This window comes from Gopherus evgoodei, chromosome 2, assembly GCF_007399415.2.
Source record: "Gopherus evgoodei ecotype Sinaloan lineage chromosome 2, rGopEvg1_v1.p, whole genome shotgun sequence".
Classification (NCBI taxonomy): Eukaryota; Metazoa; Chordata; order Testudines; family Testudinidae; genus Gopherus; species Gopherus evgoodei.
In genome coordinates, this window is record NC_044323.1 from 265,399,850 (window position 1) to 265,427,298 (window position 27,449).

The 27,449-nt window shown below is 39.1% G+C and overlaps 1 protein-coding gene across 1 annotated transcript in view; it reads right to left on the reverse strand.

The window, feature by feature from the left end:
- The window catches only part of NUDCD1 (NudC domain containing 1), a 176,107-nt gene that overhangs the window by 56,636 nt on the left and 92,022 nt on the right, over positions 1 to 27,449 (reverse strand). Inside the window, 3 exon segments of the mRNA XM_030549466.1 lie at positions 1,439 to 1,583; positions 15,733 to 15,937; positions 19,400 to 19,585. Of these exon segments, the coding sequence (XP_030405326.1) occupies positions 1,439 to 1,583; positions 15,733 to 15,937; positions 19,400 to 19,585 (536 nt within the window).

Here is a 27,449-nt window from a genome sequence, read left to right on the forward strand (position 1 = left end):
AAATGTCTTTTACAGTCAGAAGCCCACATTTTAAATTTGGCTACTTACATTATGACATCCAATTTACAATGGTGGCTTCACAAAATGGCATTTTGGCTCTCAAAACAAGTACCTGAGTAGCTATATGCTTGTTTTGATGCTCATATGAGGAAATGACTACTTTTGCTTACATGTCAACTACAAAGACTGGGCTTTCTATACAGAATATTTCTGCGTTTTGGCTAAACAACTGAAAATTAAATTCCTAGGTTTTCATTAATTTTTTGTAGTTCTTAATTAGGTTTTACTAACATCTCTCTCAGGTGAAAAACATCCTCCAAAAAATTACTTTAATCAACTCATCTTGGGACAGCCATTTCACAACTGGTAGGTGCAGTAGAAAGAAAGCCTGAAACATGAGGTCTGGTATAAGAGGCCTGAAAGGTAATAATTGGAGATATATCAGTCTCCAAGAACTGGAAGGGACCTCGAGAGGTCATCGCATCCAGCCCCCTGCCTTCACTAGCAGGACCAATTTTTGCCCCAGATCCCTAAGTGGCCCCCTCAAGGATTGAACTCACAACCCTGGGTTTAGCAGGCCAATGCTCAAAACACTGAGCTATCCCTCCCTATAGTGGTCAAGCCTTCCTGATATAAAGCAAAGTTAGTAAAAGTTGGCTTATGAGCAGAAGTCAGGCCCTGTCACAAAACATATCTGCTTGCAAGTTCACAGAATCTAGTAAGAACAGGGCTGGCATTGCAAGGGTGATGAATAGAGATGTTCTGATCTAATCAACATGTACAAGGTAAACGGTGATAATTAACCACATCAGAGGGACAATACATAACTTGATTGTATTAGTGTAGAAAAGAAGGGTCTCAGAGGCGAGGGATGGAAAGTCCCGCCATTCACTGAGCTGGTCCATTGTTATGGCCATACATGTGTTAGTCGTCCTGTAAAGTCTCTGGGACACCAGGACTGTGCTTCATCGACAATAAATCTGACCAGGTGCCTTGGCTACTGAAATGGGTCTGTGGTTTTATTGGGCAGTTCGACTGAGATCTGCTGTGCCTTGTACCTGTGCAGAGCTGGGATAGCATACTGAAAGAACACACATGCAGCCAATGACCACATATAGTAGGAAAACAAACATACAACACACTACACTCAATCATCCTTGTGTGCTTTGTTGAGCAAATACTAAGTCAGAATGTGTGTGGTTTACATTACAATTTAAAAATCATATTGTATGTGTAGATTATGAAAAATTATTAAAAAGCTACTTAGCGCTACTATGGTTTGATAATTGTAACTAACCAGAAGAGAAATGTTAGTAGTTATAATCCTAAATGACCTGACTGACTACATAATGTCAGGGAAGGGAGAGCCTGGCTCCTCAAGAAGGTACAACCTGAGCATCTCCATGAGGATTTTCAAGTGTTATTTTTAATTTCTTACCATTTCTTCAGAGGTAAGATGCATCAGACGTTCAGCTACTGCAGAACACTGGGAAGAGTCCATGATGAATTCTCCTTGTGCGTCGCCTACTATAAGTTCTGGCCACATGGGTCCTTCATCCTTCTTAATTAGAGAAATCTCCAAACTAAAGGATAAATATGGGGTTGGAAGGTAAGAATTTATGTAATATTACAAATAATATCACTATGTTCTCAAGTTGACAATCACCACCTCTAAATATGGATTTTAGAGGGGGGGGAGGATTAACAATCCAAATATTATATCCTAATTTTTGCCATTCACATAATTTGCAATAAAAAGTTGCCTTTTGTAGTTACTCCAAAGAAATGATATCTATCAGAAAGGCAAAACAAAAATAGATGCAGGTGACATCTAGAGTTTTTTTCCAAGGTCAGAAGGGACCATTTTGATCATCTAGTCTGATCTCCTTTCCTGAATAACTTCCTGAATAACTTCTCCAAAATAATTCCTAGATCATATCATTTAGAAAAAGATCCAAGTTTGATTTAAAAATTGTCAATGAAAGAGAATAGACCAAGACCCTTGGTAAGTTGTTCCACTGGTTAATTACTCTCACTGTTAAAAATGTATGCCTTATTTCCAGTCAGAATTTGTCTAGCTTCAATTTGAAGGCATTGGATTATGTTATACCTTTCTCTCCTAGATTGATGAGCTCATTATTAAATATTTGCTCCCTATGTAGGTTCTTATAGACTGCAATCAAGTCACCCCTTACCTTTCTCTTCTTGAGTTAAATAGATTGAGCACCTGGAGCCTACCACTATAAGGCACATTTTCTAATGACATAACCTTTCTTGGGGCTCTTCTCTAAACCCTCTCCAATTTATCAATATCTGTGGACATCACAACTAGACAAAAGTATTCTAGAGTGGTCAACACCAGTGCCAAACACACATGTAAAATTACCCTATTTGCTCCTGCTTGAGAAACCCCTCTTTATAGCTCCCAAGATTCCATTAGCCCCTTTAGCCAGTGTTGTACTGGGAGCTCATGATCAGCTGATTCTCCACACTTCCAATTCTTTCAGAGAATCGCTTCTTCCTAACATAGAGTCCCCTATCCTGTAAGCATGGCCTCTGTTCTTTATTCCTAGATGTATGCTTTTATAAATATTCATATTAAAATGTATAGTTAATTTTCGCCCAACTTAAGCAACCCATATTCCGCCGTCTCAGTGACCTGTCCTCTTCATTATTTGCTACTTCCCCCAAATTTTTGTCATTGGCGAACTTAATTAACAATGATTTTTTGTTTTCTTCCAGGTCACCGATAAAAATGTTAAATAGCTAGAACCAAAAACTGATGCCTGCAGGATTTCACTAGAAACACACCCACTCGATGATTCCCCCTTTAAAATTACATTGAGACCCATCAGTTAGCCAGCTTTTAAAGCACTTCATGTGTATCATGTTAATCTTTCTAGTGTTTTAATCAAGTTGGCATGTACGACCAAGTCTACGTGTATTACATCAACATCTTAATCAACTTTAAGAGTCTAAATACAGAAAGACTTATTTCTGTGAATCCTCATTGTTTCTGAGTATTCATTTTAAATTTAGTGTAATTAAAGTAGGTATTAAAATTGTATGTATGTGTATTTTATATATAAATACCTACTTTAAATATATATACTAGGTCCATCAATCACAATTAACTCAAAAATTGAAATCATGATTAATCGCACTGTTAAACAATAGAATATCAATTGAAATTTATTAAATATTTTTGGATGTTTTTTATACTTTCAAATATATGGATTTCTATTACAACACAATACAAAGTGTACAGTACTCACTTTGCATTATTATTTTTTATTACAAATATTTGCACTGTAAAAGTGATAAACAAAAGAAATACCATTTTTCAATTAACCTCGTACAAACTAAGCTTAGGGGAAGAGGTTGATACGCTGGAGGGCAGGGATAAGGCCCAGTGTGACCTAGACAATTTGGAGGACAAGTGCAGAGTCCTGCACTGAGGAAGAAAGAATCCCATGCACCGCTATAGGCTGGAGACCAACTAGCTAAGCAGCTGTTGTGCAGAAAAGGACCTGGGGATTACAGTGGACGAGAAGCTGGATATGAGTCGGCAGCATGCCCTTCTTTATCAAGAAGGCCAAGGGCATATTGGGCTGTATTAGTAGGAGCATTGCCAGCAGATCAAGGGAAGTGATTATTCCCCTCTATTCGGCACTGGTGAGGCCACACCTGGAATAGTGTGTCCAGTTTTGGTCCCCCCCACTACAGAAGGGATGTGGACAAATTGGAGAGAGTCCAGCAGAGGGCAATGAAAATTATCAGGGGGATGAGGCATATGACTTACAAGGAGAGGCTGAGGGAACTGGGCTTATTTAGTCTGAAGAAGAGAAGAGTGGTGGAGGTGGGGGGGAGGAGGAGGAGGAGAAGGGGGTTGATAGCAGTTTTCAGCTACCTGAAAGAGGGTTCCAAAGAGGATGGAGCTCAGCTGTTCTCAGTGGTGGTAGATGACAGAACAAGAAGTAAGGGTCTCAAGTTGCAGTGGGTGAGGTCCAGGTTGGATATTAGGAAATACTATTTCACTAGGAGGCTGGTGAAGCACTGGATTGGCTACCTAGAGAGGTGGTGGAATCTCCATCCTCAGAGGTTTTTAAGGCCTGGCTTGACAAACCCCTGGCTGGGATGATTTACTTGGTGTTGGTCCTGGTTTGATCAGGGGATTGTACTAGATGACCTCCTGACATCTATTCCAACTCTAATATTCTATGATTCTATGGTGCAATGTCTTTATCAGGAAAGCGTAACTTACAAATGTAGATTTTTTGTTACATAAGTGGACTCAAACAAAACAATGTAAAACTTTAGCCCCTACAAGTCCACTCAGTCCTACTTCTTGTTCAGCCAATTGCTAAGTCACATAAGTTTCTTTACATTTACGGGAGATAGTGCTGCTTGTTTCTTATTTACGATGTCACCTGAAAGTGAGAACAGGCGTTCGCATGGCACTTTTGTAGCCAGCGTTGCAAGGTATTTACGTGCCAGATATGCTAAACATTCGTATGGCCCATAATGCTTCGTCCACCATTCCAGATGACATGCTTCCATGCTGATGATGCTCGTTAAAAAAATGCATAAATTAAATTTGTGAATGAACTCCTTGGGGACATCTCCTGTTTTACCCGCATTCTGCCATATATCAGTCTCACGTGACCCAGCACATTCATTTTAAGAACTTTCACAGCAGATTTGACAAAATGCAAAGAAGGTATCAATGTGAGATTTCTAAAAATAGCTACAGCACTCAACCCAAGATTTAAGAATCTGAAGTGCTGTCTAAAATCTGAGAGGGATGAGGTGCGCAGCACACTTTCAGAATTCTTATAATAGCAAAACTCCGATGCGAAAACTACAGAACCCGAACCCTCTTCCCCCACCACCAAAAATCAGCCTTCTGCTGGTGGCATCTGACTCAGATGATGAATATGATTGTGTGTCAGTTTGCTCTGTTTTGGAATGTTATCGAGCAGAACCCGTCATCAGTATAGAAGCATGTCCTCTGGAATAGTGATTGAAGCATGAAGGGACATATGAATCTTTAGCGCATCTGACATGAAAATATCTTGTGACGCTGGCTACACCAGTGCCATGTGAATGCCTATTCTCACTTTCACGTGACATTGTAAACAAGAAACAGGCAACATTATCTCCTGCAAATTGTAACCAAACTTGTTTGTCTGAGCAATTGGCTGAAGTAGGACTGAGTGGACTTGCAGGCTATGAAGTTTTGCTGTTGTATTTTTGAATGCAGTTATTTTTTTGTAATTCTACCTTTGTAAGTTCAACTTTCATAATAAAAAAATTGCACTACAGTACTTGTCTTAGATGAACTGTAAAATACAATTTCTTTTTTTACAGTGCAAATATTTGTAATAAAAGTAACTATAAAGTGAGCACTGTACATTTTGTATTCTGTGTTGTAACTGAAATCAACATATTTGAAAAATGTAGAAAACATCCAAAAACACTGAAATAAATGGTATTCTATTATTAACAGCGTAATTAATTGTGAATACTTTTTTTTAACTGCTTGGCAGCCCAAAATGTTTATTTAGAGTTGTTTATTGGGTAACTACTTGAAAGTACACTTTCATAATGTGTCATCTGGGGTTAATACATCTATTCCTTATGTTTGATAGAGATCATATAGCTACAAAACATTGAACAACTGTCTGTCCTGCATATAAAATCAGTTTTCAAAAAGGATGTGTTAACTGTGTAAAGATAAATATGGTAAGACATGAAATGTTCCTTCCAATACAAAAAGTATATTTTGCATAACTAGGATGTATATTAGTCTATACTAATAAGAATTCTAAAACTTGTGAATAACTGCTTTTCCCCAAAAAATAATCACATAAAGAAATTGGAGATACTAGGCCTGATTCACCATGGTGGGACTCCAGTTAGTTACTAAAACTGGAATGAAGAAACTGTGAATCAGGCCCTTTTTGTATAAATTTATAAGATAACGTCTGATGTGCATGTAGTATCCAACAATATAAAATGATTTTATAATTGACAGATTGCTACACCACAGTGCAAAACTATTAGTGTGGTTACTAGTAAAATGAGGAACAGTAAGTACAGTTTAATATATAGAAATGTACAACTTACTATTTAAGAATTATACCTTTCCCAGTTCACTGAAAGACTGAGAAACAGATCATGCAATATAACCCACGATAGATAGTTTAGTGCCACTGAGTAATTTTTCACCATAGCATTTAATACCAAATTAATCACTGAAATGTCATTTTAGTATAAGTAAATTCAAAGTTTAACGTCTAGCCATTTTATTATTCTTTTCTCCCCAAAACTATCATTTGCATAGAATTTGCATCTTCAGGAAAGGGGAATATTTTTGTTAATATTAACTAAAAGTATTTGGAGTGAGAGCAACCATTAACAAGAAAAATACTTCTGTTGAAGGAAATATCAGAAGCACTGCTGTAACGGGATGCCATTCTTTGGTTTTCTTATGGTAATTGTTTTCTAAAGTACATACTCACAATTATTTCAAAACAAACATTCACACAAACATTGAAATAGAACTAATACTCAGTTCTGAAAGTCCCACTTTCATCTTCAAGGCCTCAATCCTGCAAATCACTTATATACATGGGGAGGGGGAGTTAGCTCAGTGGTTTGAGCATTGGCCTGAGTTCAATCCTTGAGGGGGCCATTTAGGGATCTGGGGCAAAAATCTGTCTGAGGATTGCTCCTGCTTTGAGCAGGCGGTTGGACTAGATGAGATGAGGTCCCTTCCAACCCTGATAGTGAATAGTCCTATTGACATCAATGAAACTATGTATGTGCTTGGCTGAACTGGGGCTTGAAGCAGCAGTTCTGGGCTTGAAATAGTATATGGGTTAGTATATTTCCTAAAAGCTGTACAGGGGTTTGTGAGATGGAAAAATGCACTAAGACGCCGTCTGGTGAATGAAAAGTAAAGCACCTACTGGCTGACTGCACATCATGAGGTCACAGGGATCAGTTCTGGGTCAATTCTATTCAATACCTTCATCAATGATTTAGATAATGGCACACAGAGTACACTTACAAAGTTTGAAGATGATACCAAGCTGGAAGAAGTTGCAAGTGCTTTGGAGGATAGGATTAAAATTCAAAATGATCTAGACAAACTGAAGTAAATAGGTTGAAATTCAATAAGGAGAAATGCAAAGTACTCCACTTAGGAAGAAACAATCAGTTGCACACTCACAAAATGGGAAATGACTGCCTAAGAAGGAGTACTGCAGAAAGGGATCTGGGGGGTCGTAGTGGATCATATGCTAAATATGAGCCAACAGTGTGACACTGTCGCAAAAAATGCACAGATCATTTTGGGATGTATATTAGCATGAGTGTTGTAAGCAAGACACAAGAAGTAATTATTCCACTCTACTGTGCACTGATTAGGCCTCAGCTGGAGTATTGTGTCCAGTTCTGGGCACCACATTTCAGGAAAGATGTAGACAAATTGGGGACAGTCCAGAGAAGATAAACAAAAAACTCCCCTGTAGGTTATTTTAGGGTAATGAATCTCTTTTCAAACCACCATATATATTCATCATATAGGTATTCTTACTTCTAAATTGACATTTTCTGGTTCAATATCTGCAGACACTTCAGCTGGGTTATATTCCCTGCCCAATTCTATCACCAAATAAAAGATTGTTATTACAATTTAAATAATCATATAAAACAAAGGGTTGATCAAAGTGATTTTATCATTGTGTACCAATTTTCTCCCACAACTGGAGCATCCTACAGGCCGTGAGGTTAATTATTTTACATTCCTCTCTCACCAACTCTCAAATGAAAGCAACCTTCCATATGGTACAGAGGTAGATGCAGTTCCTTGTACCAGCCAAAGGGATGAGCCTAGAGTAAATTTTCACTCTTCCTCCACACAACCCAGAGAATTAGCACAATTCACATGGTTAAGTACTTTCATGAACTGGGGGGAACCTAACAGCACTATAGCCCACTTCTATCAGTCATAAAACAAACTCAGGGTTCCATCGTCAATATATATTATGGTAAACAAAGTCCACTAGACTGGATTCAAATTTCTCTAGTAATTATACTTTAATTTTGATTTTACAATTTTTAACAAGTGTAAAGAGAAAAAGGGAGAAATCTGTATCCAGTGAAGCTTCCGTTCAAATAATAAATATTGCAGTTCTGCAATGCATTTACCTGTTGTATAGAATGCCAAAAATTCATTAAAAGAAGTGTAATGGCTGAAGCTAATTTTCAAAAAACTTAAGACAAATACTCCTTTTCTATTCAATTGTGACTTTCAATATGGATTTTGGATTAACATTAATGTCTCTACTTCAGAGAGACTTCAGATTGTAGTGCATTACTGATGGCAAGAACGTGCCATTTATAAACAATTTTTCATGAATTCAGAGAATGTAACTGGTACAGATTCAGAGAACGTAATTGGTGACAAAAGTTCACATTATAAGCTACACCTGCTTATCACACTGAAAAACTGAAATTAAGAATACTGTTTCTTTTATCTTTTTACAGAGCAAATATTTGTAATAAAAAAATAAAGTGAGCACTTTATTTTGTATTCTGTGTTGTAAGTGAAATCAACATATTTGAAAATGTAGAAAAACATGCAAAATATTGAAAGAAATGGTATTCTATTATTGTGTAACTGTGATTAAAACTGTGATTAATAAGGATTTTTTTTTAATCATTTGACAGCCCTACATCTAATTTATATCACCAATTATTTAACTTCTCAGTTTGATCTAGTAAGCCTAGACTAACCTTTGAGAGAATTTCAGGTGTCTGGCAAATGCGTATGTAGGGGAAGGTGTCTTGTTTTGTTTTTCTAAATAGGTAATTGCTCAAGATTTACACTTCACAATGGCAGTGCAAACCAATAAGCCATATATTATTTTTCTCAAAACAGGATGCTGTTGATACCTAATTGTTTATTTTTCACTCTAATTCACTACTACTAACTCTACCTGTGTATTAAAATAGAAATTCAATACTATGACAAACATAATTAAAAACATTGGTTAGGCTCATTCCTATTAAACTCCTATGCAATTTGCATTAGGGTCCAGCTGCCACCCTGAACATGTAACCACGATAGCTCTCACGCAGTGAAGGTAGCAATAAAACTACCTTGAGTTAAGATATATCATATCTGCTGTACTTGGCTCATGAAAAAAGATTGGCTTGCTAGTAGTCACAGATATTCTGAGAATACCAGTTTAAAAACAGTTTTCCAGTGAGATAAACTGGACAATTCCAGTTCACAGTAAGATAGCATTTTACAATATCTGCCTTGCTAATAAAATTTTGAATCCTAACATGACGAAAAAAATCTTAAAATATTCAAATAAAGTTTCAGAGAGGTAGCCATGTTAGTCTGGATCTGTAAAAAGCAACAGAGTCCTGTGGCATCTTATAGACTAACAGATGTACTGGTGCACAAGCTTTCGTGAGTGAATACCCACTTCTGACTTACGAAAGCTTATGCTCCTATACATCAAATAAAGTTGCGCGTTCTTGGGGGGGAAAAGGCCCCAAAGTCACAAAGTTCAAATCCATATCTGAACTTTCCCAAAGTTCTGGAACTGTGAGGATGTTTCAGATGTTGGGCTTGGTTTTTGATCGGGGGGGGTGGGGGGGGGAGAGGAGAGGAGGGGGTTTCAAAAAAGACAAAGAAAGAAAAAAAAAAGACAAAGACCCAAATACATACTAGCTAGTCTCAACTTTAGCAAAGCTTTTGATACGGTCTCCCACAGTATTCTTGTCAGCAAGTTAAAGTAGTATGGATTGGATGAATGGACTACAAGGTGGTTAGAAAGCTGGCTAGATTGTCAGGCTCAATGGGTAGTGATCAATGGCTCGATACCTAGTTGGCAGCTGGGATCAAGCAGAGTGCCCCAAGGGTCGGTCCTGGGGCTGGTTTTGTTCAACATCTTCATTAATGATCTGGATGATGGGATGGATTGCACTCTCAGCAAGTTCGCGTATGACACTAAGCTGAGGGGAGAGGTAGATACGCTGGAGGGTAGGGTCCAGAGTGACCTCAACAAATTGGAGGATTGGGGCAAAAGAAATCTGATGAGGTTCAACAAGGACAAGTGCAGAGTACTGCACTTAGGACAGAAGAATCACATGCACTGCTACGGGCTGTGGACTGACTGACTAAGCAGCAGTTCTGCAGAAAAAGACCTGGGGGATTACAGTGGACAAGAAGCTGGATATGAGTTAGTGTGCCCTTGTTGCCAACAAGGCTAATTACATATTAGGCTGCATTAGTAGGAGCACTGCCAGCAGATTGATGGAAGTGATTATTCCCCTCTATCCGGGATTGGCAAAGCCACATCTGGAGTACTGCACCCAGTTCTGGGCCCTCCACTACAGAAGGGATGTGGACAAATTGGAGAGAGTCCAGCAGAGGGCAACAAAAATAATTAGGGGGTTGGGGCACATGATTTATGTGGAGAAGCTGAGGGAACTGGGCTTATTTAGTCTGCAGAAGAAATAATTGAGGGGGGATTTGACAGCAGCCTTCAACTATCTGAAGGTGGGTTTCACAGAGGATGGAGCTTGGCTGTTCTCAGTGGTGGCAGATGACAGAACAAGGAGGAATGGTCTCAAGTTGCAGTGGGGGAGTCTAGGTTGGATATTAGGAAAAAAAACTATTTCACTAGGAGGGTGATGAAGCACTGGAATGGGTTACCTGGGGAGGTGGTGGAATCTCCATCCTTAGAGGTTTTTAAGGCTTGGCTTGACAAAACTCTGGCTGTGATGTTTTAATTGCGGTTTGTCCTGCTTTGAGCAGACGGTTGGACTAGATGACCTCCTGACGTCTCTTCCAAGCCTAATTTTCTCTGATTCTATGAACTGTTAAGGCTCCCAAGGAGACCATTTAGAGATAATCTGTGAAGAGAATACTTGCTCTTCATACGACAGAAACAGGCTAGGCGAAGCACAGAACAATTTAGTCCTGTCCAAATAGAAGGCCAGACATTGTCTCACATCCAACGTATAGAGACACTGCTCCTCTGGAGATGAACGTGGCTTAGGAAAGAATACAGGTAAATACATTCCCTGCTTCAAATAAAACTGAGATATCACTTTACACAAAAATTGTGCTTGTGGTCATAAAAATCACTTGGTCCTTGGAGAACTGTGTATAAGAAGGCTCAACAAGTAGAGCCTGCAACTTGCACTCACTTCTTGTGGATGTTATCGCTATTAGGAACACAGTCTTCTGACACAAAAGCATAAAGGGACAAACAAGACGCAGGGGCTTGAATGGAGGTCCCTTAGAGCTGTTAGGAACATGTTCAAGTCCCACAGAGGAACCAGCTCTCGGACTGGACAATGAAGATGAAGAACACCTTTTAAGAATCTTGCTATCATGGTATTAGAGAAGACTGATATTCCCTGAAGGGCGGATGAAACACTACTATCACTGCCAGATTCACTCTCAACGAGTTAAGTGCAAATCCCAAGGACTGAAGGTACAGCAAGTATTCCAAGATGTCCTGAACAGAAGTCACCATTGGGTGAAAACCACATCAAAAACAGCTTCCATTTAGCTAAATAAGTCATTCTGGTAGAAGGCTTTCTACTGTTGAGTAGGACCTGTTGAACAACTGCTGAACACTATTCTTAATCCTCATTTAGCCATGAAGCAGCCATGCTGTGAGATGAGGGAGCTAAACAGGGGATGTAAGTTTTGTGTGAGTAGGTCAGGATGGCGAGGAAGGGAGAAGCTGAATTGACAGTGCAAGAAGGTTGGAGAATCACAGAAGAGCCAACTGCCAGCTGAGATGGAAAGCTTTGGACAGGGAGCCAGGGATGAGGCCCCTTTGAGAGCAGATCAAATGATATTTCCTGCTGTGTCTCGTAGCAAACAGATCGATCGTCAGAATGCCCCAAGCTGCAAAGATGACCTAGAGAATGAAGCCCTGGCAAGGTCCTGGACCAGTGGAAAGGTCAGGACAGAAAGGGAGAACAGGTCCTGATAACATTGCTGGCACAAAACCAGCCAGTACTGGCACTGCCCTTGTCAGTATAGGACTCAGACACCCTGGGCCTGGAAAGGGAGTTAAAGGTAAGGGTCTCTTTCTCTCTGTGTCGTATGCGGAGCAGTAGACGGGACCTGCTCCATCCATAAAACTGGCATTCACAATGTGCTGGACCACGCTCCTTCAGCAGGAGGCAGACGAGTCTCCATACAACCAGGAATGGCCATGATTGGTCTTATGTGACCTTTTTACTCGGTGCACTTGATGGGAAGCAACTTCTCAGTCCCTTTGGAGAGGCACAAGCTCCATGATGTGAAATCGAAGCTTCCTCAGAACCCAAGGGTGACCTCTGATCCAACAAGGGACTCAGAGCTGAACCAGAGACTGTAAGACCTGTTCGAGCAGGTGCTGTTTTAGACGAAGTGCCATCATCATCTGAGTTTGCTTTGTGAATGATTTGCAAATCAAACACCTTTCCTTGCCTGGGCTTCACCTAAGCACAGCAAGCACATGTGTAGGGATTACTCCTCCACACGATGGACATGTTTAAACATTGGTGAGGGCATCACCAAGGAAATACTTGAACTAAAGCTAATGAATACTAAATCTAACACTACACTAAGGTACTAATTAGTGCTGTTAATCGCAATTAATGCAAAAGATGAATTCAAACAAATTACCTAGATTTTAAAAATAGTCACAGTTTTAATTGCATTGTTAAACAATAATAAAATACCAATTTAAATTTATTATAAATATTTTTGGATGTTTTTCTACATTTTCAAATATATTGAACTCCATTATAACACAGAACACAAAGTGTACACTGCTCACTTTATATTATTTTTTATTACAAATATTTGCACTGTAAAAGAGATAATTGAAAAATGCTGTTTCTTTTAATCTCATACAAGTACTGTAGTGCAATCTCTTTATCATGAAAGTGCAACTTAAAATGTAGAATTATTATTTTTACTTTAGAGCCTTCAAGATGAAGCATGAAGGGGCATACAAATGTTCAGCGTATCTGGCACATAAACAACTTGCCATGTCACCTACAACAGTGCCAAGCAAACACCTGTTCTCACTTTCAGGTGACACTGTAAATAAGAAGCCGGTAAGATTCTCTCCCATGAAAGTAAACAAACATGTTTATCTCAGCGACTGGCTGAACAAGAAGTAGGACTGAGTGGACATGTAGGCTTTAAAATTTTACATTGTTTTGTTTTTGAGTGCAGTTTTTTAAAAAGATAATTCTATATTTGTAAGCTGCACTTACATGATAAAGAGATTGCACTACAGTACTTGTATGAGATTAAAAGAAACAGTATTTTTCAATGATCTTTTTTACAATGCAAATATTTGTAATGAAAAATAATATAAAGTGAGCAGTGTATACTTTGTGTTATAATGGAAATCAATATATTTGAAAATGTAGAAAAACATCCTAAAATATTTATAATATAAAGTGGTATTCTATTAACAGTGCGATTAATCATGACTTTTTAATCTCACAATTAATTGCAATTAAGTTTTTTAATTGTTTGACAACCCTAGTTCTAATTAGCTGTGTACAACTAGAAAAGTCATTAAGAAGTAGAGAAATTGTGAGGTTACAACCACACAGAGGTCCCACTCCAGCCATAAGCAGTAAGAAGAAATGGGGGGCTGTGGGGACGGGGCAGTTGAGCAGTGTCCTCTCACATGGCCAAGGGAAGTGCTAGGGCCACTAGGTATGAGCGCTGGCTGTCTATGGGTACTGCTAGGCAAAATTCTTTGGCTCCAGTGCACTGGGCACATGCAGTGGAAATACATGGCTGTCTGTACCTACTCAAAGAACTCTTCATTTTCAAAATTGCTCTTGGAAGAAAAAGGCCATATTTTGAACAATAGGGGAAATAATTTCATAACCAGTTGGAACAGAATCCACGCCTCAATACAAAAACGGATTCAGATCATAAACAATTTTTTTTTATTTAACTGGCTGCTGAGACCTGTATTTGCATCTCAGGCTGCCAAATATATTCAGTACAGTCACCTACCCAACAATAAATGGACTCTTATTGAAAAAAAAATGAAGCTCTGGTGTCAGAATATTAGACTGTGAATACGGAAGACCAGATTCTGATCTCATCTGATGTTTGGCACTGAATCAGCATGAGCTGCACTTGACTCAGTGGCTTTCAGAAGAACACTACAGATGTTCTTGGCTATCTACTTTTGCTCATATAACGAAACATAAAGCTAACAAAGCTAGTTATTTGGCCCCCCCATCGATTTGATTTCTCTTTCTTCTTGAAAAAGTGTTAAAATTAAGATTTGTATCAACAATTCCTTGACATACACTGCAGTCTGATACTTAATGTAGTATAATTTTACATTTAAACAAAATTAATTTCCATGCATATTATGCTCTTAATTATATGTTAAAAACAAGGAAAGAACACCGCGACACACAATACTGGAAGAGTCAGTCAACAGGGCAGAACAAGGTGGTAAATTCAATTACCAAAGGTCAATTATTTCAGAAGAGCAGCAGCTGCAGCATTGTCAATTGTAAAAATAAATTATTTTTGAAGATATATATTCATTCAACTCCTCATTTAAGGCCAGATTAGATAATCATAATGGTCCCTTTTGGCCTTAAGGTCTATGAAGATATGATATTAAGAAGGTTGAAAAAATGTTTGAATACTTTTGCCAAGTTTGCTGCAGGTGGAATAACCATTTGGCTTCCAGATTTTTCTTTCTTTAGCTGTCTGATTGAACAGCCTCTTTCCAAACTAAGAGGCTACCAGAGAGCATTTCCCACTAAGATGTCACAAAACCTTTGCTCCGGAAAGAAAAAGTTAAAGAATTTTCTATCCCATAAGTAGCCTTCCATTGTACACTATCTGAATACATCAAATTAAACCATTCTGAATAGCGGTTGCTGTGAAAGCACAGTAATTTAGTTCAACAAAAATTCATAAGGAAATCTTAAAACCTTGACATTAATGTGTATACATGGCAGTTTCACGGTTCCTTTTAACTGTAATGAAGAAATTGGCTTACAAGCTGAGCCAGTTAAGGCTTCAGTCTTTGAAGCTGTATAACCAAAAATTTTTAAAGGGGTACATTTTTAAGAGGGCAGGAGCTCCAGCCTCCCTTTTAGCATATGCATATGGAGCTCACTGTATTTGAATCTGGAGAAATGAATTGTGGGTGGCAGTCTGAGTACGTATGCCTCTAACTTCCTAATTTGCACCCACAACTGATCTTTGCATATACAAATTCTGCAGACCCTGACACCAATTTAGTGAATAGAGATGAAGACTGAATAAGCTTTTTATTTCAAAACCTCTCTTCTTCCAAACCACCTTATTACTTACAAAGTTCTACATGTGCATCACTTTGAAAGTTTTAAAACATTTTCATTTCAGAGAGAAAGAATGACTGGAAAATCACGAGACACTTGTGCATGTTGAGCTACTCATGCATGAGTAACTTACAGAAGTGTTCGCAGGAGCAGGCCCTTTTTGAATAAAGGCCTGATCCTTCACTAGTTGACATCAACTTCAATGGATTTTATATGGTGCCTGTTGCATGGACTGGACTGGAGAGAAACAAAGAGGATTTTTTTTAAAATAAAACCGTACTTTGACTTAATATATATTAATATGACAAGTAAAATCAATATATAGATTATTAATACCTATTGTCTCTAATTATCCATGTGCAGCTTTCATGGTCAATAGATGAACAGAGTTTTCCTTCCACCAAAGGAGGCTGACTTTTCAATGCTACAAAGATATGATCAGGAGAAAACTGTACTTGTATGTCATCTTTAGTGATGTCTTGCGGAAGATGAATTGTTACCGTCAAATCATCTTCACTCTGTTGCCAGTAATAGACAGGGTCTACAAATGGAAACATACATATAAATACAAAGTCAGTTACAAAATACAAAGTATATGGGTGTGTGGGGGGGAGGAATTTGGTAAAGTATGTGTATTCACTTTCTACTCTGAAAACTTCATATGGAAGATATTCTGATCACTTCTTTAAAAAAGAGAGAGGAACAGAGTTTTCTGGCTACCAGTAGGTATTTGACCAAAATCCACTTATGTCTCAGTTATGGAGAGTTGCTTACACTCATGTGTACATTTAAATATGCAGGTGTACATTCAGCTGAACAATATAAATATGGACTTGTAATTTAACATGTTTCAAATGGCATTTTTAAATAGCCATAACTTTATGAAATCAATATACAAATTAAAGTAAGCAAAAGCACTATATATCAGTGAGCATTAATCCCATTATCTAGGTTCAGCATCTTTTGAGTTATCTTCATGAAACCACAGTAACAGTGGTTCTTTGAGATGTTTATCCACATATATTCCACTTCTGATACATGTGACCCATGTGTGTGAGGTCTGAATCTTTTAAAATACTAGTGTTAACTGGGGCCATGCCTGTACCCAGTATGCCCTCTGGCACACTGTAGCCAAAGGAATAAAGGGCAGGATAGCTGTAACTAGCCTTCAGTCTCCTAACTGCAGAACCCAGCCAGGAAGGACGACAGCTTGTGAAAATACATGTGGTCCATTTAGATACTTTATTAGGAAAAATCTAACTATAGGAGTAGTTAAGGTCTGGAAATAGTCTTCCAAAGGAGGTTGTGGAATCCCCAATACTGGCAGTTTTTAAGAAGAGATTTAACAAACACCTGTCAGGGATGGTCTTTTTACGTGATCTGCCTCAGCACCAGTGGCTGGACTTGACTTCTTGAGGTCCCTTATATCCCAACATTTCTATGACAATAAATCACAAAAACCAGTTACCGTACTGTAAACAACAGTTCTGTTTTCGGAGTGGTTGTCCATATGGATTCCATTTTAGATGACTCATAAGGAGAGATCTCATGTCCTCGAAGTGGGTGCTCAGAGTCTATTGAGCCCATGACTAAGACAGCTCTGCCAAAGTGGGCATCAGATCTGGAACCCTCCACCAAGGAGTAGTGATGGGTGAGTGTGTGAACTGAACTCCAGGTAGCTGCTTTACAAATCTCGAAGATTGGAAAGTTCATTAGGGAAGTGGAAGAGGCTTCTTGAACTCTGGTGGAATGGACTCCCATCTGCGCAGAGGGTCCAGGCAAGCTATTGTACAGCAAAGGCTAATACAGTCCAACACCCATTTAAATAACCTTTAGGTGGTTATTTGTGACCTTTCAGTCAGCATGGATTTGTCAAGAACAAATCATGTCAAACCAAACTGATAGCTTTCTTAGATAGGGTAACAAGCTTTGTGGATGGTGGGAAGCAGTAGATGTGGTATATCTTGACTTCAGAAAGACTTTTGATACTGTCTCACATGACCTCCTTATAAATAAAATAGGGAAATACAACCTAGATGGAGCTACTAGGGCAGTGAATAACTCATTAGAAAACCATTCCCAGAGAATAATCATCAGTGATTCATAGTCAAGCTGAAAGGGCACATCAAGTAGTGTCCCACAGGGATCAGTTTTGGGTCCGGTTCTCTTCAGTATCTTCAGTGATTTAGATAATGGCATAGAGAATACACTTATAAAAGTTTACAGATGATATCAAGCTGGGAGGGACTGCAAATACTTTGGAGGATAGGATTAACATTCAAAATGATCTGAAGTAAATAGGACGAAATTCAATTAGGACAAATGCAAAGTACTCCAATGAGGAAGGATCAATCAGTTGCACACATACAAAATGGGAAATGACAGTCTAGGATGGAGTACTGTGAAAAGGAATCTGGGAGGTCATAGTGCATCACAAGCAAAATATGAGTCAACAGTGTAACACTGCAGCAAAAAAAAGCAATCATCATTTGGGATGTATTAGCAGGACCATTTTAAGTAAGACACAAGAAGTAATTTTTCCGATCTACTCCACACTGATCAGGCCTCAATTGGAGTACTGTGTCTAGTTCTATTGGAGTACTGTGTCTAGTTCTATTGGAGTACTGTGTCTAGTTCTAGGTGCCACGTTTCAGGAAAGCTGTGGACAAATTTGAGAAAGTCCAGAGAAGAGCAACAAAAATGATTAACCGTCTAGAAAACATGACCTAGGAGAGAATATTGAAAAAACTGAGTTTGTTTAGTCTGGAGAAGAGAAGAATAAGGGGGGGGGGGAGGGATCTGATATCAAGTATATAAAAGCTTGTTATAAGGAGGAGGGAGAAAAATTGTTCTCCTTAACCTCAGAGGATAGGCCAAGAAGCAACGGGCTTAAACTGCAGCAAGGGCAGTTTAGGTTGGACATTAGAAAAACTTCCTGTCAGGGTAGTTAATCACTGAAATACATTGCCTAGGGAGGCTGCGGAATCTCCATCATTTAGATATTTTTAAGAGCAGGTTAGACAAACATCAGTATAGATAATACTTAGTCCAGCCATGAGTGCAGAGGGCTGGTCTAGATGACTGACTGAAGTCTCTTCCAGGCCTACGATCATACAAAAACAAAAAACCACACACCTTTCTAATAGAATTAGCCTGTGCATATTTCTGGCTTCTTTTAGCTACAGCTTTGTGGAAGGTTTCAAATACACATCAGTGCACCACAGCAAATGATTTCATGTGAAAATAATCCACAAATAGTGTTTCCTATAAAATAGCCCTCCAATGATCCTGATTAGGATACACTCAATAGGCAAACCAATATGACTACCTGTAGAGAGAACTTCTTTTTTTTTTAAAGAGAGGATTTGAAAATGATTTAGAGATTATTTAGGATGGAGGCAGTAACTAGCAAACAGTTTAAAAAAACAAGATCCAATCTAATGATCCTGGGCCTGATCCAAACCCTAAAAAGTCAAGAAGACGACTCCTGTACTAACTAGTACAATCACTTAGCATGTTGATGATGAAAACATTTGGAGGATTTTGTCTTCCTGCTGAGCTAGTGGTTGCCCTTCACATCACTTATCAGCGCATGATGAAGTTAGAATTCAATGAATGTCCTCTCTCCACAGATACTTACAGCTCAATTACTATCTCTATTTCTACATGTGTAATACTGATTTTTCATGCAACGGCAATGAAAGCATGAACTTTGTGCGTCTTCCGCAGACGCAAACTCTTCTCACATCTCTAGGCGCAAGGCATCTTCTACAATTAAGAAAGGCAAACACTATATACAAAAGAGAAATTACATACATAAAATAATACAAATATCTAAATCTCTTTGTCCAGGAAGTAAACATTTATAATGAAATTTTAAAACAGTGAAAAAAATATTGTAGTGATATATGGAAATTCATTAAATCATATAGCGTTATTTTGTTACAGTAAAGGATAGTTTTGTTACAGAAGTCTAGGAAAACAGGACCAGAACAAATATTACCTCTCTTTTTATCTGCTATTTTCCCATCTTCCTTTTTTTCAAGCTGATTCTCCTCATCCTGCATAAATCTGAATGGTTTGTAGGAGACAATCATTAGACCATCCCCATCTGGCTCTATAGCTGCATAATGAGGGACTGACTTTCCTTGGAGAATTCTGCGCTTGAAGATTTCATATCTTTGATTATCTGTAAAAGTAAAAAAACAGAAAAGTAATATTTTCTAGTAAGAAAAAATTCTATTATAAATGTGACAAATGGATTGTACCTAAAAATAATATTACAGCCATATCAGTCAATTCATAATATTGCAGCCCTGAAACAGCAGTTCATCTCTGTTCTTGATACCAGAGATCTGCTACACAAACCAGCAGCCACAGGAGACTGAAATTAATCAGGATTGAAATTAAAGCTCTGTAATCAGGTACACTGTAGTTTTTCCCACCTATTTTTCTAGCCTCCCACATTAGCCACTACTGGAGACATGATAAATAAAAGACTAGATGGGCCATTAATTTCTTCCAGTATGGTAATTATTTATCATTTGTTCTTTTGTATCACCTAGAGTTCCAAGCAGGGATTAGAGCCCAAGTGTGCTAGGCACTGTACTACTACTACAACTTCAATAACAAACAACAACAAGAAAGACAGTCCCTGCCCCATGCAATTTACAATCTTAACATATGATGAACCAAAGGTGGGGAGGAACAATGGAATGAGAGAGAACAAGTAACAGTGAATCTAATTTGCTATAATGAGCAGCAATCACAGCATGTCCACTGCCTACTCATTCTTAATAATGCAGCATAATTCTTATTTTCTCCGCTACTACATGGAATTCGGCCTTGCTACTGGAAAGTTCTGTTTTTCAACTTTTAGAAATGGGCTTCCGCTTTGTTGTTTTTGTCAAATTTAAGGAAATTTTAATTTTTAATGAAGTTTGGTCATCAATTCAGTTGTCTTCCAGGAGAAATACAGAGCAGAATATCGTTTTCAATAATAATTTGCAGAAAGTTATACATGCATGGCCTGTATTTAACTGATGATGCCTTTTAGAGGTTCCACACAAATCCTGGTTAATGCTAACTGGCCCTTCTTAGTGCAAAATGCTCATCTTGTCCAGCATTTGTACAAAATGTACAGCTATCAACCCATCCCATGCCGTGCTTCCAACAATATACACTGAGATAAACAGAAGCATAACATGCTGACATTGGTATCAGCATTTCCCCCCTGCCTCAATATCTAAATTCACTCAGCTCAATAGTAACTAATCACTTTTGAACAAACATTGATGTCAGAGAAGCTAGCTAAATATTTTAGACCTTGTTCAAATTCTCTTCAGATCAAATTTATTCTTGATCATTATTTCTAGTTGTTTTCAATACTCCATATTTAACTTCTATTTCCTTTCATATGAAACTATTGTACTTGTAAATAGGCTAGCACTTTACTAACTTAGAAGTCACTGGAAATAGAGATGTGTTATACAAGGATACATTATTATTCCTCAAAATGTAGTGGTGTTGTCTGTTTTTAAGACCAGCAAATACACCAATATGGACAAATATTTCAGATCTGCCAAATTTTGTACGCCAAGGCAGCTTTTCAATATAAAGGCTAGACAGACCTTTATACATATGAAAACTGTATTAGAATACATGACAGACAAGCTAGGCAAGTTCAGGCATGGTCGCTACTTGACCATAACGAACCTTTGGTCTGACCCACTACGGCCGTTCTTATGTCCAAGGAAAATTAAGATACTATTAAAGGAAATAACACTGTACAACCGGTGGCACAATTCACTAAGAGTCAGTATAGATAGGTCTATATTGCGTTGTAAACCTGGATTCAGGTTTGAGCCCAAATGCCCCTACTGTCTACACTCAAATCTTTCTGACTCAGGTTAGCAAACCCTTGGGAGGAGGGAGGGGGAAATGTGGGTGCCTTAGTCCTGCTGGGACTTGGATCCAAGCACTGCCATTGTACAGTATGGAGCAGCTTAAGGCTGGGTCCCCAAATTCATGACTGGAGAGTTGGCCAATGCTATCCTACAATCAATCTGGCCTGTGTATCTCTGCCCTTAAATTCAATTCCTAGGAAGTGGAAGCATCCTCGCTTGGCTCAAATACAGTTCATATGCAGCTGCTTGGCATTAAAAACTCTGCCTTTCCACTCTCACCACTCACCTGGAAACACATTTAGCAGTCGCCTACATTAGCTATGACCATCGATAGGAAGAAGTCCTACAAGTGCACTGCTAGCCAATCATAGGAACACAGATGAATTCTGATCAATCTTTAATGGAAGGCGAGCCAGACATTTACTTCAGTAAGAGTGCCAGAAATGATCATGTGTACAAACAAGTCTCAAAAAAAGCTTAAGATATCCTCTGGACCACCTATCAGTACAGAGATCAAGTCATGTGGCTTAAAACCAACTACTGCAAGTTTAGGGATAGTAACAGCATCTCTGAGAACTTGCTTTTTAACTGCTTCTTCTATGCACATTTGAGCAGCTTCTGGGGCTTCGGCAAGCATTGAGCCCGTAATAGTGTATGACAATGCACCCTTTTAATCCCCCCAGGTCAGAGGAACTACCAGAGAAGACCAGCTGCCATCAGATAAAAAGTTATACTGCCAATCAGGGATCTCCAGAACTATAACATTCTCTCATGGTTGCCTGCCTAAAAGGACAGTAAAATCACAGGCAGTAAAGCACAGAGAGTGGCACCCACCACACACAATGGTGGGAAACGGTGGGAATTTATAAATGATTTACATTGAATTTGTTAAGTGCATCTTATCATGATGTTTGAAGTCTTGAGGCTGAGCTAGGTAGAGCTCACAGGACTGTAAGACAATTTTTTGCATGTGAAAAACCTAAAACCCAAATAATAAAAAATTGCATCTTTTCACTTGAGGTTGCCAGAGCCCCGCCATATGCAGCAAATGCGATGTAATTTTTTTTCCTCCTCATAACATGTTTTCATTCGCCTCAGCGGAGTCCATGAGGTGGAATGGCCTAAGGCCAGAAGGGAACATCATGATCATCTAGTCCAGGAGTTCTCAAACTTCATTGCACCACGACCCCTTTGTGACAACAAAAGTTACTACACGACCCCAGGAGGGGGGGACCAAAGCCTTAGCCTGCCCAATCCCTGCCACCCTGGGTGGAGGCCTGGAAGCCAAAGTCCAAGGGCTTAAGCCCTAGGCAGGAGGCCTGTAATCTCAGGCCCACTGCCCAAGGTTGAAGCCCTCAGGCTTCCAGCCCCAGACAGCGGGGCTCGGGCTCTGGCCCCTGGCCCCAACAAGTCTAAGACAGCCTTGGCAACCCCATTAAAACAGGGTCGCAACCGACTTCGGGGTTCCGACTCACTCAGTTTGAGAACCGCTGATCTAGTCTGACGTCCTGCACATTGCAGATCACAGAACCTCATCCACCCAGCTCCGGAAATAGACCCATAACCTCTAGCTGAGTTACTGAAATCCTCAAATCACGATTTAAAGACTTCAAGTTACAGAAAATCCACCATTTACACTAATTTAAACATGCAAGTAGCCTGTATCCCATGCTGCAGAGGAAGGTGAACCCCAACCCCTAGAGTCTTTGCCAAGCTGACCCAGAGAAAAATTCTTTCCCGACCCCAATTATGGCAATCAGTTAGACAATGAGCATTTGGGCAAGACCTACATCATCAACCAGGAGCCTTGGGGTGTGAGCTGTGCTGCATGGGCACAGAGGGAGCAAGCCCGAGACAAAGTAATGGGTGAAATCCTGCAAAAGGCCAAACAGCAGCTGGAATACTGAAGAAACAAAAATACAAGGCATGGGTGGTGCAGGTGGTGGGGTGGGAAGAGAGAGGCTGAATAGCATGAAGAGATTGGCAGTGCAGATTTTGGAGCAGGAATGCAAGTTGAGGGAGGAAGAAAGAGCACACAGAAAGAACTGTGTGAGATGATGCTCATGGCAATAAGACTGCAGGCTCCAGCTGTACTTCTTCCTACGGTAGCCCCATGCTACCATGTCCTGCAAGCCATGCACCCTTCGGACAACACTGGGCTTGGGTGGTTTATGTTACAAGGAATTAACTGTAGTTGGAACTGCCAAATATACTCTCTACAGTCCTCCACTTTACTCTAGTCCAGCAGCAGCCTGTGCACATGAAATGCATTAGAAGGGCCAAAGAGAACAGAAACTCCGTTCAATGCCAGTGTCTAAGTGTTTTGCACCACTGCGCACTGTATTTCCACCAATCCACTGTTCTGTGGGTTTTGCACTGTTAGTTGTGTTGTAAGTTTTTCTGGCAGCTAGTCTGCCTATCAGCTTTTTAACACTGAGTTTCTGTTAAACGCTTGCTTACAAATAAAGTGTTCAACATGCACACAAGATATCATCATCATGGTTTATTACATTTACTTTGGAGGAACTTCATCACAGTAATCCATAAACTGTGCTTTGAGTTTAAACAACATGCATAAAAAACCCTCAAATGTCAACGTTTCAATCCCACAATTAAGCTTTGTGTTAAAACATATGGCCAATTTTTATAGACCAGCATGAAAATTTTAACACATACTATGACAGTCAAACTGTGTGATGAGGTACATGACTTGAGTATACAAAATGCATAATACAAATTCAGAAAAAATGCCTTCCAGATCTGGCCTATACCCAGGGAATTACTGTGGCACAGTTACAAATACTATTTCATTCCCTATTCACTCATATTACTGTACATATATATATACACAAATTATTTCATTGCCCCTAATTCACTGGACTATGCAAACCCATTATACGACTGCACAAAGCATCACTGATTTCTGTTGCACGTGTGAATTCTGCCCCAGTAATGACACATGTACTTTTTGGCTATGTGTATCCATCTGGATAGAAGTCTAGCATACACGATCTTAGCAATGATGCTTCCTCCCACACCCTCATAGTTACAAACAGTAGAGTTATGAACTCATTAGGAACCAGAAGTATGCAATTAGATAGCAGCAGAGGACCCCCGCCCCAAAAGGTGGAGGTAAATATAGTACAGTACTGAGTTAAATGTAAACTACTAAACAAGGAAAAGATTAGAAATATTTGAAAAGTAAGAAAACTGTTTCTGTGCTTGTTTCATTTAAACTAAGAGGGTTAAAATCAACATTTTTCTTCTGGACATCACAATGGTTAAAACTCTTGGTGTGGCCTAGGAACATGCCTTACTGTAGCTGTACACTACATGGGTGTAATTCATAAAGCCAAAATGGCTGAGAATTTAAAAGTTGTATAGTAATAGATTTTAAAATGCAGTGATGATTCAACTCGGTGATAATCTGAACAAAAACAAAAAAGCTCTCAATCATGCTTCCATCACATCACATTGACTCAAGGTACATTCTAGGCTTCTGAGTGACAATCCTGGAATTTTATATAGATTATGAAGCATGTATTGTGGCTTACTACTTAAACATGCTGTCATCTCGTTACCAAAAGATGTTTCAGAGGTTTAACAAAATATAAAAAAAACTATCAAGCAATTGGACCATAAACGAGTGATATTTGATAGTGTTAAAAACAAAAGCAAAAAACAAAAAACGCACACACGAACACACAGTTCATTTGCACATAAGGTGGTCAGAGCTCTGACAAATTCTCTCTCTCTACTGAGACACATTTGATACACAGAGAAGCACTACCAGATGCATTAGATACCTGAAAACTAGTTAAAGCACAGAGGGTTCACAGTTTAAACTTGGCATTTTCTCACTTTTTGTTTTGGTTTCTATTAGGCTTCAGATCCTCTGATTTATACAGATTTAGTGATTATGAATTAACATGCCTTAATGAAAGGATAGAAACACACCTTTCCCTGTAACAGGTAACAAATACAGAAGTTATTTTCAAACAAGAAAAAATATACACACCAAACAGTAACTATGTCTAGACACTTCAATGTGTGAGAGATCTAGATTTATATCTTAATTTCATTCAGTCTATCGAAGTAGTGATATGAATACATTTTCAAATGTGAACAACCCCAGATATGAGCAGTATAATTAACAAGAAAAAGAAAAAAGTTTCCTACTATATTTAAGGGAAAAAAAAAATACGGACAAAAATGTGATTAAATAGCAGTTACTCCTGATATAAAACCTTAAATAAAGTTTTGCTACTCATCAAGTTTTATACTTCCCTCTAAAAAGGACAGTACTATAACATTTGTTCTAGGTTTAGAGAATTTAATTGCTTACTATAAAAAATTTGGTTGAAAGATTATAATTTTTCTTATTAAATTTAGCTACATGCTGAAGATTGTAATTTAGTTTCAAATGATTAATCACACCTTTTTATCACTGAACTTTATAATTACAATATATCAATATTATTCTTAATGCAATGTTAAAGATGGAACAATGCTAAGCTAGTGCAACACACATTCAGGAAATGCAAAAATGTAAGACAATGTTGCACAAGGAAAGTGTATGTAATATGGCCAAGTTAACAAACATCTACCTTCATTTCCTAACCTCTATGAAGCATGCACAATTTTTGAGTGCAACAACAGCACTCAAAGAAGTGCATAGTTAACAGAGCCTGTAGAGCAGCACAGAATTTATGAGCTCTGTACAGGTGCATCTGAACTCAGCTAGGAGCCAGTGGCGGATCAGTCACTGGGCCAACGGAGACCATGTCCAGGGACCCTGGAAAAGGGCTTTTCCATGCCCTGTCCTGCTCCACCTGCCCGGAGCTCCTGCTGGGGAGCAGGGGAAGCCCCTGCACCCCAACCCCTCACCCCGGAAGGAGGGTGGGGGATGGACAGAGGAGGGACAACTGCATGCAGAAGGGGTGGGGAGGGGCCCCCACTTGTTCTGGCCCAGAACCCCTGTCATAAACAGATAGCTAAGGGTTAATGTCTCTTACACCTGAAAAGAAGTACCTGAAACACCTGACCAGAGGACCAATCAGGAAACCAGACTTTTTCAGATCTGAGTGGAGGGAAGTTTGTGTCTGAGTTCTTTGTCTTCTGCCTGTACTCTCTCGGCTATGAGAAGTGATTTTTTCTGTCTCCTGCCTTTCTAATCTTCTGTTTCCCAGTTGTAAGTATAAAAGATCAGATAGTGATTTATATGTTTTTTTGTATTTACATGTCTATAGTTGCTGGAGTGTTTTGAATTGTATTCTTTTTGAATAAGGCTGTTTATTCATATTTCTTTTAAGCAATTGACCCTGTATTTGTCACCTTAATACAGAGAGAACATTTTTATGTATTTTTCTTTCTTTTTACATAAAGCTTTCTTTTTTAGACCTGTTGGAGTTTTTCTTTAGTGGGGAACTCCAGGGAATTGAGTCTGTGCTCACCAGGGAATTGGTGGGAGGAAAAAGTCAGGGGGAAATCTGTGTGGGTTAGATTTACTAGCCTGACTTTGCATTCCCTCTGGGTGAGGAGGGAAGAAAGTTTAGCTCTCGATACTTCTGTTTTCCAAGGCTGGAAACGGGGGAGGGTGGAATCCCTCTGTTTAAATTCACGGAGCTTGCTTCTCTGTGTCTCTCCAGGAACACCTGGAGGGGGAAAGGGAAAAGGTTTCTTTCCCTTTGTTGTGAGACTCAAGGGATTTGGGACTTGGGGTCCCCAGGGAAGGTTTGGGGGGGACCAGAGTGCCCCAAAACACTCTAATTTTTTGGGTGGTGGCAGCATTACCAGGTCCAAGCTGGTAACTAAGCTTGGAGGTTTTCATGCTAACCCCCATATTTTGGACGCTAAGGTCCAAATCTGGCACTAGGTTTATGATATGAGTGGCAGCGTTTGCGGGAAAGATAGAATCCAGAAGCCAGTAGGAATATTATATTTTTCTTTTCTCTGCTAGGGGCTTTTAAGCAGAGAGGAACGGTTTGGTTTTAAAAGGAACCAGAGAGAATTTTTTTTTTCTGCTCTCTCTGGCAGTTGTGGCTTGCATATTAAGCAAGGAACCATTAAGCTGTGACAAACAGGTCTTTTGTCAGACAATAGCACTCCCATTAGGAGGCAAATACCAGCACTATACACATGCAAATA